Below are 20,139 nucleotides of genomic sequence, written 5' to 3'. Positions count from 1 at the left end.
TGGAAGAAAAAACCTAGGAAATAAATTTAATAAGAAATACAAGCTCTGTACCAGCTGAAATCAAGTCTTGCCATTAACCCTGAGCTCTGTATTGCCTTCATTCATATCGTTAATAATGCCATCTTCTTCAGGGCCTGCAGAGTCACGTCTCCTGCTGAGGACAATTGGTGCCTATCAGGTTCGGTGTGTCCATGACCAGTCAACACAACGTGCTTTTAGCAGAGGGTTTTCCTACCACACTGCGTTACCAGAACTTCAAATCACAGCCCCAGCAGCCACCAGCTCTAACGACAGTGACCCACGGTAGCATGGAATATCTGTGCCTATATTATCCCTGTCAAAGCACTGCCAGTGATGACACTGGAATTGGAAGGTGCCTCGCTACACACCAGTCTTCAAGTGCTTTATGTCTTCCTACTGGTATCAATTTTTCTATTAATCCAGACTTTGCCATGACAGGTTTTAAGTGATTGTAAGCAGTTACTCTATTCATCAGTTGTATCACCTGTTTCTTTTAAAGTGTGTGTGTGTGGAAATACAGCTAATAAAGTCTTTTCTTTTGCTAATGCCATAGCTTTGGGCCTTGAAACAAACCCACAAGTATGTAGTTTTAACCATCTATCCAGTAAGTTCCTTTTTAAAACTGTTCTTCTTACCTCTTGACAGCCTGCAGTGAATAATGATCTATATTTTTTCCTCTTGTGCTATGAAATTTATTCACTTAAATAGTAGAAAGTGGCAAACCTGTAGGTAATTTTGCAAGTGTACCCTGAAGCCATAGATCATATACTTTTGCACAGATGGCTCCCTACATATGATCATTACCATGAGACTTGCAGAGTTCAGGAAAACCTGAATTTTTTTCAAGGACGCCACATATTGTAACTACCTCTTAGTTGCTCTTTGACTGGGATTTTACCCTGCTCAACTGTAGAGTGAATTCAGGAGCTAGAGGTGGAAAAGACATCCACACTTCCAGACTCTTCATTTTAGCTGAGTCAAAAAATGTAGGGATAGGCCAGTTCCTTAATATCACTTGGCAAAGGAGAAAACTTGCTTGTTAGACTCAAGAGCTACGGAGTGCATTCTTTCTGCAGCCACCTCCTTACAGTACTTCAGGTTGGGTTAGTGTAGGGAAAAAAATGTAATAGCCTTGGGATACTTGGCATGGTACTGCTGAAAAAGATTTAGTTATGGATTTTATAGTTAGATGCCTTGAGATGTTTTTTAAAGCTTACCTTCATCTTTTATTCTGCATATTTTCCCCTTTCAAGAGTCATTTAAGTAGCCTGCTTCTCTTTTCCTTATAACAGTCAACAACCTGTTCATCTTCAGGGGTGAAGACAAGCCTCTTTGGAGGGATGGGAGCAGATCACATCATATGGTAGCTCATACCTTCAGATGACTGTGAGGCGAAGAATAAACCACTGCAAACAGCCAAGATGGGCCTTATGGTTACAAAACGCTGTGAAACTGCCTCATCTCTCTGGTTCTTCCTTTGGTCTGATGGAAGCAAATCACTGCAGCCCAGAGCTCTTCGGTGCTTGGGTACCTAAATGCATTTGAGAAGCTGTGTCCCCATTCTCCATCAGTGGAGGTGACTTACATCCAAGAGTGGAGATAAGCATGGCTGCTGACCTAAGTGTGCTTTCACAGGAGATATGCTCACTGCAGTGAAGGAGGTGAGACCTCAGAATCAGTGCATCTCAGAAACCATGCAGTGAATGCTACCCCCAGGTGTGCCACAAGGGACTCTCCTTGAGTGTTGATATCTGTAACCCAAAACCAAGGAAGGGGGACCCCAGAAAATGCCTTCCCATGTGCCCATGAGTGTGTCTACACTTTCTCTTGAGGGGTGCCCCCTCTGTGTACAAGCAGCTTTCCCCTCCCACACCTCTCAGTGGACAGCCTGCTGGGGGAAGGAAGCCCCTGCCATCACCATGCGACACCCAGGCTTGGTGCTGCAGCTTGTGGGGAGCAGGGCAGGTCTCACTGGTCTGTATATTTACATGAGAAACCCCAAGCTCCTCCATATGCCACATGCTATACATGCCTTACAAGAAGGGCAGTCCCCTGGCTCAAGAGTAGTATGCTGGGAGGTATGGGTCTGCCACAGATGTCCTGAATGACCTGCCTAGGGCCGTGTCTGCAGTCTCCCATGCTTCCGTGTCCCCTTTGCTAAAACATGGTGACAGGTGAGCAACAAGAGGTTGGGCAAATAAATACTCCAGAGTGGTAAGTACCACAGCTGAGCTGCCAGGTGTAGCTTGCAGAGCACAAGGGCTGGAGTGCTTGCCTTCACAGAGACGGTAATTTGATTTTCTTCTCTATCCTGGTGCCAATTTCTACAAAAGTTGCAGGAATGTCATGTGTCAGAGATTTCAGCTCCGGTTGAATTTGTCTGAAACTTTTAATTGAGTTCCAAAATCACGGGGGTGGGAGTTGGAAGATGAACAGACATTATCATTGCATGAAGCCTAACATTTTAGGAAAGGAAGGCAAATTCTGCTTGTTCAGAGGGGAGATGCAAGAGCTGTTGCATTGAAGTCCAGAAGGCTTTTGAGCCCTAGAGAACGGGGTTCCTGCAGGTCCGGCAGCGCACATCTACATGGGAATGCTGGCCTTTCTACCAGGATGCTCTGTTTATTTTTACAGACTTTCAGAAAGCCATCTTCCATTTACAGCTAACATTTAAACAAGGGGCTTATTTTCAAGGCTAATTTGTCTTTATGTCTTAACCAGCCACATTTTCACAATTAGCCATCTCTGGCCCCCTGAGCCGCAGGAGCCCAGCGGGGGGACTGCAGCATGTTGCCGTAGGAAGGGGTGGGGGGGGGGGCTGCCTGGCTGCCATTCCCATGTGGTGCAGGCAGCGTGATCAGAGCGCTAACACAACAGCCTGTGTAATTACATGTTTCTAGGAAGTGTGTTAGCTCCACAGGGAGCTGAGTCCATTTGGAGAGGAGGAGGAGGAGGAGGAAAAGACTTTATTTGGGGGGGGCAGGGGGGGTGAGGTGAAAAGGGTCAGTGCGTAACCCAGCTCTTGCTCGAACATGATAAAGGTAATTGTTGCTCTCAAGTGAGCGCCGGGTGCTTCCTGGTTCTGGCTCCTCTCCCCCGTTGCTCATGTCTGTATTACACAGGCATCTGCTTTCAAAACCAGGCAAAGCAGGGCTTTGCAAGAAGAGAGAAGAGATTTGACCCTGTTGGAAGCGGTACGTTGCGATATTTGACACTGTTTCTGCGCTAGCATCGCCATGGCAGGGAGGAAGATGCAGAGGCAGGGGCACAGCAGTTTTCTGCTACCTAGGCATTTATTTAGGTGGAGGAAGCAGAGTGGCAATTAAAAGCAATTAATTACAGTCCGCATGCTGGGGCAGGGGGAGGATGGCTTGGACCTAACCTGTCAGGTAGGTGTTTGATACGTGTCCTGTGTTGCTGCTGCTTGCTGTGGCGGTGTGCGCCTGAGCTTTAAATATCCTGCAGTTCCTGATATCTTGTTTCTCCAGCAGGCTCTCCATTTCATTTTCGTCCTCTCTCTAGTGTAAAATTTGGCCTAGCTTAAGCTTCTTTCCCTGGCTGAGAAGGTTATTTCCTTCCCTCCTCTCCTCCCCACCCCCTCATCCATCCTCTCCTCCTCTTGCAAATGCTCTCCGACCTTGATTTGGGGCTTCTCTCCCTGCAGTTAGCTGTGGGCTCTGTGGATGCTTTGCCGTGAGGGAGGGCCGAGGGCTGACCAAGTCGTGGGGAGGATTTGTATGTGGGAAGAGAGGAGATGGCTGTGCAGCGTGCTCCTGAATCTGCTCTGAGCTTGCTGATGGTAAGTGCTTGCTGAAATCTGTTTGAGGGGGGGGTGGGGTGGGGGGGGGGTGGGGGGGCGAGGGGAGCTGCACCACACGGATTCAGGGCATCAAATCCACGGGCGGATTTTGCGTGAGCTGCCACTTGGCTTTTACACCTAGGTCCCAGGGAACTTTGCAAAGGGTTCATCTGGTGCTTGCACAGAGACGTTCTTCCTGTGATGGGGTTTAATGCATCTGGACCAATGTTCAAAGCAGGGTTTTGAAGTGACCTCTCTGGCAGATCTGACACTTGCATTTGGGGTTTATCCTGAGCTGTAGTTTTTCATTTTGTTCATCACATCAGAATTCTCACGTCCTTCTGCTTCTACCTGCTTTTGCCCTTGCTGATTGTGAGGCGACTTAAACGATGAGAGGGAGACCTTGATTTCTCTGTCAGCTGAGAGGCATGCTGTTAGCTGTGACCAGGTACTCAGATGTTGTCTCATTTGGAGAATGGTCCTCTAATGCAGTGAATCGCCGTTTGACTAGCTGCAGAGTGTGTCAGACCTGCTACCGACTGCAGTCCACAGGGTAATGACTAGTATTTATCTATTTGCTACAACATGTTGAGCCACTGACCTACTTCTCAAAGTTCTGCATATTTATAATATTTGAAAGAAGATTATTTAGCAAAACACGTGGCTCAGCCCAGAAACATGCCACTGTCCGGCCGCAATTAAAATAAACCCTTTTGGTGGGGTATTAGAGAGTTGTTTAGCTTTACTGATTTCATTTTTCTTTTTGCTCTCTCCTACTCTTGTTGCCATTTTCTATGCAGCAGCACCAGGGATGATTTTAGTGTAAGATCTCTGCTGGGTGTTTTTCTGCCTAAATGTCACCCTAATAATTTCTACTGGAGAGTTGTTATAAGCAAAGAGCATATGTCTGTGCACATGCGTGTGCGTGTGAGAGCATAGAGATATATGCATTTTGTATCTATATTTATGTAATTATTATTAGTGATCTCTCTTCTGATTGTATTAGGAAATGGTCCTTAGCACTAAGAGAAACGATGAGTTTAGTAAAGGGAACGCTGCAGGGTAATAGCCCTGTAGTGCCTAAGGTTGTTAACAAAGGTCAAGTTGAGAAAAACAAATTTTATGTCCATTACTCAAAATGCTAAACATGCTATTAAGGTTCTGCATGGTTCATTTTATATTTGCCAGTGACTGACTTGCTGTGTAAGCTCATTTCATTTCCTCTTGCTTACCTCCGGCCTTCCTGGCTTTTTTAAATGGCCTCTTTCTATTTCTCTTTCAAAGGTAAATTGATGGGTGCCTGGCATCCCTGTGTCATTGTTTGGGCTATATATGCTTTTAGTTTCCCTACCCTCTTAATTCCCAAGTTAAACCTCTCCTTCCCTGATCTCTGTACTCCCTGAACAGACCTTGTCAAACTCTGGTACAGTGCCAAGCTGCCCACAAATTTTCTCTCTTAGAACATGGCTTTCTGCGGCTACATGGCCTTGCTCCAGTTGTCATTTTGAGTTGGGTCGGGTGTTTCTACAGCTCTGGCCTGTAACCTGGACCCCTTGGGTCTCCCCACCTTGGGCATAACCCTGGGCAGGGCTGCTGTGGTCTCCCAGCCCCATGTGGACAGGCTGGCTGGGGCTGGAGGTCCACAGCCAAAGGAACTCCTGCCTTTGACCCTGTGGATGGTTGGGAGGGTAATGGTGGGGTTGTGTTTCTGGGTTGTGAGAGGACTCATGTAACTCTGTGGGCTCTGCTCCACGAGGGTCTGGTACTTGAGGCTGGTCATGGGTGTGGAAAAGATGATTTGATATGTCAAATGCCCCGCTTACTTTGTGAACTGCTTCTTTTGCCTTAGATTTTTCTTGGATTGTGAACTATATAGTTAACTACAGAAACCTTGTCCTTTCCCTTCTGCTCTGCCTTGGCTTTGATTGCATGCTTGAGCAGGCTCCCCTTGAATCAATAATAAATTCTTGCATAATTCATCCTACAATGAGCAGCTATAATGGCATCTCTTCTAAAACTGCCACCCTCCAGAGATTAAAGGATTAGATGTCTTTGGGAAGCCCACAGAAGTAGCTTTTAGTACTTTGATGGGCTTTCTCCATTGAAAGAGTTTTCTTTTAGCAATGAGGACCATTTCAGTACTGCATTCCCCCTGCAGTAGGATGCAGAATGAGCATCCAACCATCCACTTTTTATGTGACCTGCTAAGCAGCAGCATTTGGCAGCGTTGCATCATATCCAGTTTGAAAGTATGTCCTTCTCAATGGGGGACCTCAAAGCACTTTGTGTTGCAGGTAAAGGAACCAAGGCAGAGCATCATTAATTGACTTCCCTGGAATTTGATGCACTGAATTGAGTGATTGAGATTAGGAGTTTGCTCATCCTGAACTCCTTTCTGCTCGGTTAAGAAAGATGGACACCTCCAGGGTATAAGGTTTCCTTCCTATAGGAGGACCTTCTATAGGACATGGGTATCTAGCATCAGTATGCCCCAGCAGGGAGAGCTGCACATGGGACCATGTGGCATTTCTGGGTGCCAGCCGTGCTGACAGCTCACAATTACTTATCTGTGCCTGGTGAATGCTACTCAGGACATGGAGTTGACATGGCCTAAACCAGCTCCCAGACGGCTGGTCAGTGGAGAGCTGCACATTGCTTGTGCAGCCATCAGCATGCCAGAGAATGTCATTAAACCTGCAGTCTTAGGTGGACAGGTATTTCTTCAGCTTAGTGAGAAAATATTGACCATACAATGAAATAATCTAAATTGAATCTGGTTTTGGTGTGATCTTGTTTTCTAGCCTGTTTAATATTCAGGTGGATATTTTTTCCTGGGTTTGGTAATTATCTTTTTTTTTCCTCCCAGGCTAGGGAAAAGGCTCAATGAAGGAGAATTTCAGTCTTAAACATACATCTTCCTAACATAAAGATATTTTTTCATAAAAAGCCTACAATCTGAAAATATACCTACAACCTGTCCATTCTGGTAAATGACTTCTATTACAAATGACTCTGGATTGTGCTGGGTCTGTAGGACTCTCTATCTTGCTGGAGAGATAGCAGCAGATGAAGGACGTTGCCTGGTTCCGCATGGAGGAAACTGGGCTGAACTGTGCCCAAAGTGGCTCTGCCGTGCCTGTAGCATTATCAGATCACTAAAACAGAGCTTCCTCAGCTTCTCTAAACCAAAAGGAGGGAGCATCTAAGTATGAAATAGCAAATACCATGTCTTGTTAGGAATGATAACACCTGCCGTGTTAAGATCATTAATGCTGATGGGAGTAAGTGCAGTGCCAGTAGGATTTTATGTCTATCTTATTAGTATATTGTAAAATTTTAAAGCTGCAGACATATTGATTGTACAGATTTTAACAGCACAGTAAGTTATGATACCTGGTGTCTCTTGAGACAGCATTACTGCATCTCATGAAAACAGATCTTAGGGACTTGACCTTCAAACTACCGTAGGTCATAACAACTAACACTAATTAATCTGTGTTATATGACAATGGAGGTTCAGATGAGCAAGGTATACAGCCCAGTGTATACCAATTAATCCAAGATGCTCTTAAAATGGTAGAGGAGCATGATTTCTGTTTCCAGAAAAGCTAGCTCCTCTCACCCCTCCATCAAAGTGAAGTTTTCCCCGTATTTATCATCCAGCTTTGCTCTCTCTGGTCTGTATATATAAATATTTTGCTTGAAGAAATAACAATGTACCATTTAGAAAACAAGTGTGCTTGTAAATTATGGTAACTGCTTGTGTTTGGAGGAGCATCTTTCCTTTTAGGAGACTGTGTGACGCTTTCATACTCATTCTTTTGTGTCTGAGTTGCATTCAAATTGAGGCTGGAATGAAGGCGCATGTGAGAGATCTTAGGTGACCTTCACTACACGGGACTCAGTTATCTCTATAGTTCAAGGGGAAAAGGGCTGCCAACAGGGAATTTGGAGCCTTTAACTCAGGCTGTGGCATTCACAATGCCCAGGACGAAGAGTGAGAAATTGGCCTACCGGCCCATCATCAGGGCTGCCAGCCTTGGTGTTTCCTTGTTCTGCTGGGCTGAAGGCATTGCAATGGATGTCTAAAGCAGACACCTGCAACACGAAGACACGTGACTGCTCCATTTCTAAACTTTAGCATAAATAATGGGCATCTGAGTGTTTTTCCACTGAAAATCCCAGTTTGCTGCTGTGCTTCCACCCCTCCTTTTAAAAAGGGTTCTGCTGAATCACCTTTCCATACCTCAAGCAAAGCTGGAGTCCTCAAAACAATGTGAACATCCTTGATCTGATCATTCTGAAATGTAGCACTGAACTCTGTCAGAACTCCCTTAAAACATGCTCAGGGGGTTAAATGTACCCTTACAAAATGCTGCAAGGGCCATGCCCTGCTTGGTTGGCTTCTGAAGTGTTGGACTTGACAATGTTCTGGGTATTTCATTAACCATTTCACATGTTTGATTGCTAAGTTTTTATGGCAAAAGTTTGCCCTTGTGAAGGCACATTTGATAACTAAGAAGATACAGAGCTTCTAAGACCCATTTAGACCTCGGACTGACCCACACATACCATAAAGCTATGTTCTGTCCCACTCAAACCTCTTGACAGATTGCAGCAGCTCAGCTTGGAGGATCATATTAAAACCTCTGGGAGCAGCAAGGTTACAGTGGAAGGATGAGGTCATTTTCTGCCTCTCTCATCTCAGGCTTAAATTATCTCTATGTTGACAGTATGCAAAAGCCCTTGACATTCAAACCTCCTTGCTGCGACCTTACCTACAGACCGCATTGACCTGGAAGGCAAGCTGCACTTGGCATGCTCCTTCCACGGAAAAAAACCCTACTCATTCCTTGCCATTGCACGTGTAGAGGTTAATGCAGCTCTCATCTGATGTTGAAGCAGTGTGACTTGTCAGCAGTGCGTGACCAATGCACGTGTCTGGGTGTAAACAGCATTGCTTGGGAATGAATAACGCCTTCCCCCAGGAATCAGCTGCACCGCTGACATCTGGCCCTCTTCAGCGTTATGCCCCAAATGAGGTCTGTGGAGATATTTGAACAGCGGAGGGAGAGTGATTATGCAGCCCGTTCCATGCTCCTTTTGCAGATATTTCCGCCGTGCAGGTGTGTGGGCTCCATCCGCAGCCTTCCCAGACGGTCTGGGTGGGAGATGATAATGCGCTGCGGCACCTGGAGGCTGCCAGGGAGGAGCTGTGCCGGCAGGAATCCCTGTCTCCTGGCTCCCTCCTTGCTCCAGCCAGGCAGTAGTTTGCTAATGGGCTTCATGAGCAGCAAAGGGCTGAGCTGGGCCAGTTGCTCTTTTAGAGGATGGGATGAGGCTGGCAAATTCCTGCTCGGCACTCTGTGGCTACTTGCTACTGTGGACCGGGAGTTTATCTGTTTCTTGTTTATCAGTTCCCCTGTAGCACTGGATTGTATCTGAACTTTACTATATGCCTCTTTAAACTTGTAGTAAGACTTCAAACACAGTGATTTAATTCAGTTGAATGAGATTAAACACTCCCTGGGATTACTCTTGGCTTCCCTGTGGTGGATGTCACCTTTTCACCTATCTGAGCTGCAGGACGACAAAAGCATTTTCCCTTCGATCCTGCTCTAGTGCATGCCATCAATTTTCTTTTCCTTGTCCCTCTGCATGAATGTGCTGTAGAAGCAGACAACAATGTTTGCATATCTGAATTCTCCCATTTATTACTACACTTTAAAACAGGAGTAAGAGGGATTACTGGTTTATTATCTGTTTTTTTTTTTATTATGAATATGGCTCATGCCTTTTATTGCAGCTGCTCATTCTGAATGACTGATAAAATTATCTCATCAGAGATGTGACCATTGATTTTTATTCTTTTTTAATGACTCTATAGAGCATCGCTATTTGTAGAAGAGAATTAGTGAGCACTTGAGTAAATGGTCATTATGATTAATTGGAGCCTTTCTACAATTATGAGGAAAGTAACATATTATCAGATTGAAAAGATCACTAAATATGACAACTCTGTTTGACAATGTATAAAAGAATAAAGTCACTGACTTTTTTTAAGATAAAATGCATTGGAAATCTTGACTGATATCCATAAACGAAAATAAAACAAAAGTGCTGTAATTGCCACAATTAAAATGCAAGGCTATGAATAGCTACTATCACATAGGAAGTACTTGTAACATTAGGCAATTGCAATTTTTCAATTCTTTGCCTTCTGATTATGAATGTCATACTTCCATAATTACTGTACTCGTAATTTCTCAGTGTGGCACCAATCCAGCCTTGTGACAAGCTAATGTGGTCAGCTCATCAGGGCTCAGAGACATACCACAGTTTCGCGTGGATCCTTCCTTGTTACATCCCATGAAAATGCAGATTTTTGTGATTTGGTACCCTGTAGGTTGTGCTCAGGTGTCTGGTCCTGTGGGCTCTCATGAAGTCCACCAGCACCAGAGCCAGCCACTTAGTTTCATGTTTCCTGCCAAAAACAGAAGCCTCCAGAGGGATGTGGGGTCAGTCAGGGGGAATGGTCCAAGTTTTGGGCTCTCCCCAGATGGCATGCTGTCCCCGGCTCTCCACAGCCACCAGGAAACGGATGTTTCCACTCCTGCCATCGCTGGCAAACCTTGGGTAAACTGCTCTCCTGCACCCCTCCAGGAAGATGCATACTTTTTTTTCCCCCACGTCTTATTTGTCTCTACTTTTAAATGTCAAGAAGCACAGAAACTTGCAGAAATTAGTTGAAACCAGTCATTTCATGAACAGGTTTTAACAGTGCTGAGTATCAAATTAACATGAACCCGTCATTGCCTTCAAGTGATATGAATTTTCTCATTTAAGTGAATTCTTGGGTTGGCCTGAAGCTGAAACTCTCAAAGCAGGTGAAGTGAGGCTCCTGTTTGCCTTTTTGAAGGGTCATATCTTAATAGGTGGTCCTACTGAGAGCCCTGTTAGCACATGCTTGTCCAGCAGCAATGCCTAAGACCAAGCGGCATTTCCAAAGCCTTGCTGGAAGGCAGTGCGGTACCTTATCTGTCTGGAGAAGCCTCCCAGACATGAAAAGACCCACAGAAGTGTCTGTCTGTATTTCATGGAAACAAAAGCCACAGTGAATGCCAGAAACCTATTTACAGGAATGGATCTACACATCAAATCTTACCGGCTTTTTACATCCTTCATGAGATTAAAACTGGTAATCCCCAAATTAAAGCCAGCACCTCCTAGTGCTAGTTCTAGTGCCTGGTTTTAGCTTTTCACATATCCAAAAAGCTAAATTGGTGCTGAAACACCAATAACTGACCAGGAATGATGGACTTGTGCCCAAGGTGCTTTGTTTTCAGGGCGTGTTGCAAAAGCCTTCATGAAATAATAAAACATAGTGAACAGAAGTGGGAGAACATAAAGTGAGGAGCAAAAATAATCTAGCCAATATTCTTTGTAAATTGGTTACAGAGATACTGGTGCACCATGCCATTTGGTAAAAACTGAATATCCCTTCCCCTTCCTGCCCTTACCCCGGCACACACTGCCCATCTCCTGCCAATGATGGGTTGCTCTCTGCAGCACGTCCTTCACTGTCCTCCATTCTCTCAATCCATTTACAGACCCCAGAGAGCTGAAAATTATTTTTAGGGAGGTTTTGCTAGTACAGAAGCAGAATTCACACAGAGCCTTGCTCCATAATATTTTTCTATCTGTGGGCAGGCTGTGATAATCCTCGTACCGCAAGACACTCAGCTTTGGCTCCCCATAATTTGTGTGAAGTTAATGGAGGAGTGTTGTAGAACATATGTTTGGCTTAATATAGGTTCAAGCTTTTTTTAGTGTAATATCCTAAAACAAAATCCAGGACAGCTTCACAGTAAATAAGATTGATATGTTTTTCATTTTTGAGTAATATGAGGCTAATTGAGCAGTAGTGGTCGAAGCACATTGTATTTCCTGGTAATTAATAGCTGGATGTGATAGTTGACTGCATAAAACTATGCCTTGGGCCATTAACCCCAGGTCATTAATACTCTAGGAAATGTCGTGAAGGTCATTATTACTGTTGTTATATAAGCTATTGTAATAGAAAAAAAGTTAGGATGAGCTTTTCAAAAGCCCATTTTCCTTGTTCTGGTCTCATCTCAGAGATCTGGGAGTAAAGGCTGTTCTCAATTACTCTGCATTTATATTGATTTTCAGGGGATTAGAGTTTGCGCACTTTCTTAAAAACAGAGACCAATTAATTGGAGCGTTTGAGAGGATGATGATCAACCTTTACCTGGCAAAAAAAGAGCTGTCCTTCCCAAAGGGCTGGCAGCGGGTTGTGTTCTTATTGGCAATCCCAGGAGGTTGGGCGACTGAGCAAACCCCCGACTGATCCCTCACGTTGGCTTGTTTTGCAGCAAGGCATGGACACTGGTTAGGGGGCTGTGGGCAGATGGGGTGGTTGTTGCTACGTGCTGGACAAGTGGTGTTTGTGTCCTGCTACCTCAGGCTCGGACTGAGTTTCCAAGGTTTTGATGATGGTCCGAAATCATCCTTCCCATGAAAACCAGCCTTTGCTCTAGTTATCCAGCTACCTCCGGGGGGGGCTTCTAACTTCCAGATCAAGCAGGAGCTATAGGGATATTTCCTTTTGTGCTGTCCCTCAAGCTGCTCTGTAGGCCAGAGTCCCCAGAGCAGCAGGGTGATATTTCTACTGCAAGCTAGAATTAAAAAAGGACAGTTCTGAGAACTATTAATTGCATTTCCTCCCCTGGCAGACTGGTGTGGTTAAGAATTCATTATTTCCTAGTTAAAGAAAGTACTAATGAAACCATGAAAAACTTCTTTTAAAAAAATACCTTCATTTAGCAAGATATTAATAATAGCATTTATTTACTGTATTACATACAGTTTTATGTTGAATGCTGTTTTCTCTAGTCATGTGTTTAAAATAGGGTGAATATTTCACGTGGACTAAAGTCCTCAAATCATGTGGACTAAAGTCCTCAAATCAATATTCTGACTTTAATGAGATTGTGAGGAAGCACTTCAGCTCTAAATAGACAAAATTACAGATGGCAGAAGATACAGTGATGACAAGAAAAATGATGGGGAAGTTTTGTAACTTGCTGAAGTTACTAGCAGTGTGGTTTTTCGCCACTTTGATATTTTGCTTTGGAATCAGGAGTTAAATAATTCTATATGAAGAGATCTGTGCTGTGCTTTTGATCGGTAGGGAAGCTCATTTTGTCACTGTGCTTCTGCAGCATATAAGCAAAGGCTTATTCGTTGAGAGTCCTCTACTGATGGATTGCTCCTCTTGAATTCTCTTCCTCCTCTGTATCTAATATCAGATGCAGGCTCTGCTGTCTACTGCCTTGCAAGAAGGAAAAAACTAAACATGCTGTTCACATTGGTTCCAACACAAATGTTTTTGTATTGTGGGAATATTCTGACCCATTTTTTCATCAAAGTTTTACTAATAGACTTCTTTGATTAGGTTGTGCTTAGGTCATTTTAGGGAGTTTCTCATTTTTGGATGCATCATTTACATTTGAAGAGCTAAATAAAGAATCACCCATGTGAAATTTCCCCAACAGCTTTGATTCACCAACAGGAATTAAACCTTAGCTGCAAAGTCCAGAGGCTCCTGGTGTCTTGGACATGGATCCTGCTTGGCTTGTCTCTGTTTAGTGATTTACCTGAGATACCACTTCCAAATACAGATTTCAGTCATTAACTTTTTACATCTCTCCCAGGAAGATGCAGCTGTGCTCACATTGCAAATAAAATGTGTCTGTTGTGGCTAGTCCCAAACACATTTTGCATGATGAAACGTAAACCTATGTCAGAGTTACTGGACATTTTAAAACTGTAGGGCCACACGGATAAATGAAAAACCCAGCAGTTTTGTACTTAATGGGAGTCAGGAGCAAATCCTTGTATAATAAAGCAGGGGTGGCTTAAATGCTAAAGCCTATACAAACAGAATAGTATTGAATAGAATCTCTGAACAAGAGAGAAGTCAACTTTAATTTTTAATAATCTTTAATTAAGCAAGCATTCACAACACTTCTGGTATTTGTGCATTAACACAACTGTCTCTGGGTAGCCAGAGTCATTCTGTCGTATGTGGGCTGGTGTCAATTGATTTCTCTGCGGTCAGTAGCTGTAGCTGAGTCCCTTTAAGTTCCATAAAACTTCCCCCCTTGCAGAAAATCATTCTTGTCTGAGGGAGGAGGATTTGATCTTTCTTCTTTTAGGATCAAGCTGGGAGGAAAGTGTAAATCCATATTATTCTACTTATCTCCATGACATTTCCAATTTCTACAGATGCAATCAAAAGAATTTGGCTCATTGATCTTCAAACTCTTTGACAATTTCACACTTTGAGCTGAGTGGTGTGACCAGCACAGTCGCCTTATTGCTTTTCAGCAATAAAAGTTTTTACCTAGATCAAGATAACACGGTTGCTGCATATGAGATACGAATCATGGAGATTATTATTTGTTTACTGGTAGGATACTTATTTTCAAACTGAAATGAACGCTTAGATGAGTCATTGCACACATACCCTGCCTTGATATTTTTAGGTGCTAAAGCCACTATTTCAATGAGGCTGGGGTGGGGAAAATTGTCCGTAATATTTCGGATGTACAATTAAAGTGCCATCTGCCTCTGTGATGCAGCAGATGCATAATTGATATTCACTGCTGATTTGCCACTTGATTTTCTGCAGACACTGAATGCTGGAATTGTTTATACGGTATGATCCTAAATACCCATGTGAGAACTTTCCTCCTCACATGTTCCCTACCAGAAGTATCACCCCCATCCCTGATACTCAAAATAATGGAGTCATTAAAAGGTAATTTATGGTTAGCTAAGGCAAAACCCTACAGGAATACAGTGAGGAAGTATGAAACAAGTTTTCAAAATGAGTGGCTTATTCCTGTAGAATCCTGGTTTAATATAGGAAAGCTTGTTGGGAAAATGGAAAATGCTGATCCCAAATCTGATTACCTTTGTGCACTGATTTAAATGTAGGATGTAGCTAGGATTAAAGGAAAAGAGGTGGATTTAATTTTTTCTCCTTTTTTTTCAGAGATGGGAACCTTCTTCAGGGGAAAAAATTTATGTAGAGTGAAACCCAAAGGTCAACAGCAACATCAAAGGAACAATTTTCTCTAGGGCAAAGACTATTTAAACAAAAAACGGAGGCAGAAACCACAGCAGTAAATTCTGAACAGATGGGAAAACAGAGATGTGCTACTTTTTTGTTTTGTTTTGGTTTTTTGTTGTTGGTTTGTTTTTTTTTGTTCCTCCCAGTGTCATTACTTTCAGGAAATGCAATCACTAAAATCGTGGTCAATCAGCAGGTGTTAATTTTACCCTGTGACTAGCTTCTAAGATTCTCCTTCTGAGAATATTCTAGACCTAAATCTGCTCATGCAGAAATAAAAGCAAATATGATCAGTAACTTCAATGGCAGGGGTTAGTGGCTCTATGTTATATTACTGCCCCTCTTTTTGGCAGCAGTGGCTTTTTAGCATATTAGTTAAAGTCACTATGAGGCAGCAGTGATTGTCCAGGGCTTTGCATTTGGCTTTGAAGGAAAGAAAAATTGGCGATACAGAATCTGAACCTGGCTTTGCTGCAAGTGACATTTTGGGTCATCATTTCTTAAGCCAGCACCTGGCTCGCAGGAAAAGTCAGCTCTCTGGGCACTCAGAGAAACCAAGTTCCATTTTGTTGCAGCCTGTTCCCTTTCTGCAAGCCGTTGCCTGTACATGGCATCCAGCACAATGGAAAAGGAACCCCTGGGTCTAACCAAGGCTGAACACTTGCTGTCATATTTCAGTGTAGCTAACGGTAATAGCTTAATCATATGTAAAGGGCATCATGGCTGATAGTTACAGCATGGAACTCAGGTGGCAGCATAAGCAAAGAACCAAGTGAGGGGCTAAGGATGCTGCAGAAGGAAAACACAGGAGATGCTGGGGAGTGTCTGGGAAAGGGGAGATGGGGTCAAACCGGAGGAACTGGGGTGCAGTGCACTGCAGATCAGCCTGCTTCTGCTCAGGTTTTCTTTCAGATCTCTATTGCTGTCTGAAGAAACTCACCAAGTTAAAGACAAACAGAGGGACAATGCAGGAGAAACTGTAAATCTGACTATGTTGATGCTGTTAAACTTTGAAGCAGGGAGAGGAATTGCTTTTCTCTGCAAGACATTTAGTCACAGCCATGCTAGGTGCTCTGTAATAAATGCACACAGAAATCCAGCTACAGCACAACGTATGGTTAATTTGACCCATGTAACTTCTTGTTGAGGTCTAGTTGGGCTCTAACGTGGAGAGATGACAAGATCTGAAGAAATTTCACACTGTTGCTTATGTGTGCTTGTGGATTTTATTTTATTGCATTATATTTTATTGCATTTTATTTTTCTTATTTTCACTGTCTTTCTCTGATTCATGTAACAAGCTTTTGGCTATGCTTGTTGCAGAAAGATTCATCTTCAAGTTTGGTTTATGCTTACGGAGAAGGTGATGCATGAAAGGGACAGTTGCAGTCTCACAGCACATGTAGTGCAGTGCTCGAGCTGAGCCTGGAGCGTGTTGGGAAGCACACAAGAAATTAGGAGACAGCTTGATAGAGAAGGATAGGCAGAGGGGACTGGACTGTGATTAAAGGGAGCTGGAAACTCACACAGATATGGGGGCAGCATAAAGCTGGGATCCCAGGTCTTGCGAGGAGCAGGCTGAGCATTTCCCTGTGACACACATCTGCTGACTCAGCACCATCACTGTCTCGCTGCTACTCCCTTGGCTGAAACATGGCTTATTCTCTCAATTGCACTGTACTACAGATAAATAAATCAGCTATAGAGAAAATGGCCTTGAATGTTACTGACTGTCTGAAGTGTTAACACAAAGTGTCAACAAAATGAGTTTTCTATTGCTGTTTAATTCACATGCTTAAAAATAGAACTCCAATGACATATAAACTTTCATTCAAATAAAAAGGTGAAAAATAGTCTTCATTTGATACTTATCACCTTTGCAGTTCCTAAAAATGACTTGAATAGCACACCCAGGTCCTTCAGCAAAGACAATCCCAGGAATGGCTTTGCCTTTTCCCATGGGAGGAGCAGTCCCCACCACCTCCCCCAGACACTTCCCTATGTGCAGTGCGTGGACCTTGTGTCCCCCCACAGTTTGCAGGGGTTTTGTTTGGGCATGATGAGGACAGTTAGCAGATCCTCTGGTGTTAACCAGCCAAGTGGCTTCTGCTAAAGTTGTATCCCAGTGCTTCCATGCCCCTTTGTCCAACACTGTCAACACAGCCTTTAACAGTCCATTACAACTCTCAATCTTTCCAGAGGCCTGTGGGTGACAGGGGACGTGTTACACCCGCTCAATGCCGTGTTTCTTTGACCAGGAGTTTATGAGGTTATTTCAGAAATGAGTCCCACTGCCCAATTCAATTATTTCTGGGGTACTAGTTTTTGCCTTTCACAAAATTTTACTTTCAAGGCCTAAGATGGTGTTTCGGCAGTGACATGGTTTACAAGGGTATGTTTCTCGCCAACCTGTAGTTGCTTCCACCATGGTGAGTATGTAGCACTTGCCCTGGCATGTTCATGGCAGTGGTCCCACACTGTCATTTTGCCAGGCCTTGCCATATAAAAAAGCCAGCCACCACCTTCTATTTCAGGGAGATTTTTTTCATGTGGCTTGCTTGATTGCAGCATGTTTCACATCTATGAGTGACCTGTGTGATGGCCTCCATGGTCAGGTCCACCCCTTGATCACGAGCCCATCTGTATGTTGCATCTCTCCCTGGATGTCCCAATGTTTCATGGGCCCATTGAGCTACAAACAGCTCACCCTTACGCTCCCAGTCCAGGTCCACCTGAGGTACTTCAATTTTGGCAGACTTGTCTACCTGTTCATTGTTTTGATCTTCAGTGGTGCAGCTTTTGGACACGTGAGCATCTACATTATGTACCTTTAGAGTCATGTTTTCTACCCAGGCAGCAATGTCCTGCCCCAATGCAGCAGCCCAGATGGGTTTACCCCTATGCTGCCAACTGGTCTTCTTCCACTGCTGTAGCCACCCCCATAGGGCATTAGCCACCACCCAGGAGTCAGAATAGAGATAAAGTACTGGCCACTTTTCTTGTTCAGCAGTCTCTAGAGCTAGTTAGATGGCTTTCACTTCTGCAAATTGACTTGATGCACATTCTCCTTCAGTAGCCTCAACAGCTTGTCATGTGGGACTCCACACAGCAGCTCTCCACTGGCGATGGTTTCTTACCACATGACAGGACCTATAGTAAGCAAAGCATAACACCTTTCATCTTCTCATAACTCATTATATGGTGGTGCCTCTTGGGCATGGACCACCTCCTCAGGCAATGTTCCAGAATTCCTGCCTTCTGGCCAGTCTGTGATCTCTTCCAGGATTCCTGGGCAGCTGGGTTTCCCCAGCTGGATTTTCTGTGTGGTCAATGTTACCCACTCACTCCATGTAGTGTTGGTTGTGTGATGTGTAGAGGGGATGTTTCCTTTGAACATCCAGTGTAGCATGGGCAATCATGGTGCCAAGAGGAGATATGCTTCTGTGCCAACAGCTTCTGAAGTGGCTCAGACCCCCTCATGTGCTGCTAGTATCTCTTTTTCAGTTGAGGTGCAGTGGGCTTCTGATCCTCTACACCCCTGGCTCCAAATGGTCAGTCTCGGGTTTCTCCCGATGTTTTTGCCAGAGGCTCCAGATGATCACACTCCCCAGCTGAAGTGTCAAGCACATTTTGCACAGCTGGTCCTGTCCAGACAGGTCTGAGAGCTACCGCACAAGCTGTTTTCTGTTTGATATGCTTGAAGTTGTCTTGTTGCTCAAGGTCCCACTCAAAATAGGTCTTCTTTTGGGTTACCCAATAGAGAGGGCTCCCAAGCTGACTGTAACCTGGTATATGCATTCTCCAGAACCCCACAAGGACTAGGAAACCTTGTGTTTCCTTCTTGTTAGCTGGTAGAGACACAGTTGCTATCTTGTTGGCCAGAAGATAGGCTCATGGTGATGTCCATCCTGCCATTCTATTTCCAAGAACTGAATCTCCTGTGCAGGTCCCTTGACCTTGCTTTTTTTATGGGCAAACCAACTTTCAGAAGAATTTGAATTACTCTTCCTCACCTCTCAAACACTTCTGCCTTCTTGCCCCTAAGGACAAGTTCAGCAAAAAGCTTTGCCTTCTGGATCCTTCCTTTCCTTGTGGTCCTGGCAGGAGAGGGCAGTGTGTTCTCAAATGCTTAAATATGGATCCCTCATGAGAGCTCATGTTTCTGCAGGCTTAGGAGGGCCAATAATGGAGATTTCCCTCTTCAGAGGCAAAACCTCCATGGAAAACAAAGCAATGTGCTTGGGGGTGCTAGGATGGCTAATGGCACCTGCTAGCAATTCAGATCGCAGCTACCTCATAGCAGCTCTGGTGACACCTCATTCCTCTGAAGGCATCACCTGCAGGTGACAATGTACATTCATCAGGAGCCGTTAAAGTTGTTCTGGCCCTCTGCAGCACTGCTCAGTTTGTTCGTTAGCAAACTACAGCTTGTGATTTGCTTTGGATCTCCAAAAATATTTGAGCAATCCTAGGGGACTAGTCCCTCGTTCCTCCAGATGGTGGGCTGGAAGTTCCTCCCAGTGGGAAGAAACAAGTTTTCTCTCCTGCATGTCTCTTCCACTACAGCTTTATTAGATTCATTTCTGGTTCTGCCAGTCTAAATAAGGTAGCAGCTTCCCCTCAGAGAAGTGTTCAAAGCTTCACATAAAGTGTCTTAATTTTTATCGTGTAGTGCTGTACGTGGCAACTATGAGCTGCAGCATTTACAAAAACATCACAGCATGAGAAACCACACTGAGGGCTTCCAGAGCACAACATCGAGGGGTGTGGGGGGTGTGGGGGGTGGGGAGGGGGTGTGTGTGTCTGCTGTGATTAGAAAAAGCATTATGCTATTGCCAGAATCAAATTGTCTGAAGATGTCTTGCTAAGCAGCAAGTAAGCTGTACTGAGTACTAATTAGGGAGTACAAGAGAGGTAACATTACATCTTCAAATTGCTCTTTGGGTTATGCTGGGTTTTGTTAAAATTCTCATCTAAAACCTAATGCAAATTGTCTCATGATATAGGCCACTACTGAAAAAAAATATAAATTTGGTTCTACACATAAATATTATGTTGCCCAGCTTTGGGGAATGTTTCCATCAGAAATTTCCCTTAGAAGTGTGAGGGGCTTTGCTGGGAAGCAGAAATTGATGGCTTTCTTGTCCTAGGAGCTCTC

At 44.1% G+C, this 20,139-nt stretch overlaps 1 protein-coding gene and 1 long non-coding RNA gene across 3 annotated transcripts in view; one reads left to right on the top strand and one right to left on the bottom strand.

Moving 5' to 3' along the window:
* The first annotated feature begins 3,016 nt into the window (after positions 1–3,016).
* Positions 3,017–20,139, top strand: part of FRMD4A (FERM domain containing 4A) — a 386,250-nt gene continuing 369,127 nt past the window's right edge. The window contains exons 1-2 of one of the 2 annotated variants that reach the window (XM_055710530.1): positions 3,017–3,215; positions 3,686–3,820. In XM_055710530.1, coding sequence (XP_055566505.1) covers positions 3,776–3,820 — 45 coding nt within the window. In that variant the 5' untranslated portion in view covers positions 3,017–3,215; positions 3,686–3,775. Of the gene's footprint in view, positions 3,216–3,271; positions 3,411–3,685; positions 3,821–20,139 lie in introns of those variants that run through there. The other variant, XM_055710531.1, reaches the window with a different exon arrangement.
* Positions 13,744–20,139, bottom strand: part of LOC114015899 (uncharacterized) — a 28,222-nt gene continuing 21,826 nt past the window's right edge. The window contains exon 3 of the long non-coding RNA XR_003560079.2: positions 13,744–14,068. This is a non-coding gene — a long non-coding RNA (uncharacterized LOC114015899). The remainder of the gene's footprint in view (positions 14,069–20,139) is intronic.

The sequence above is a fragment of the Falco cherrug genome, chromosome 5 (genome assembly GCF_023634085.1).
Source record: "Falco cherrug isolate bFalChe1 chromosome 5, bFalChe1.pri, whole genome shotgun sequence".
Lineage (NCBI taxonomy): Eukaryota > Metazoa > Chordata > Aves > Falconiformes > Falconidae > Falco > Falco cherrug.
Note: the sequence above shows the minus strand (reverse complement) of the source record. Positions and strands in the feature narration are given on the sequence as shown.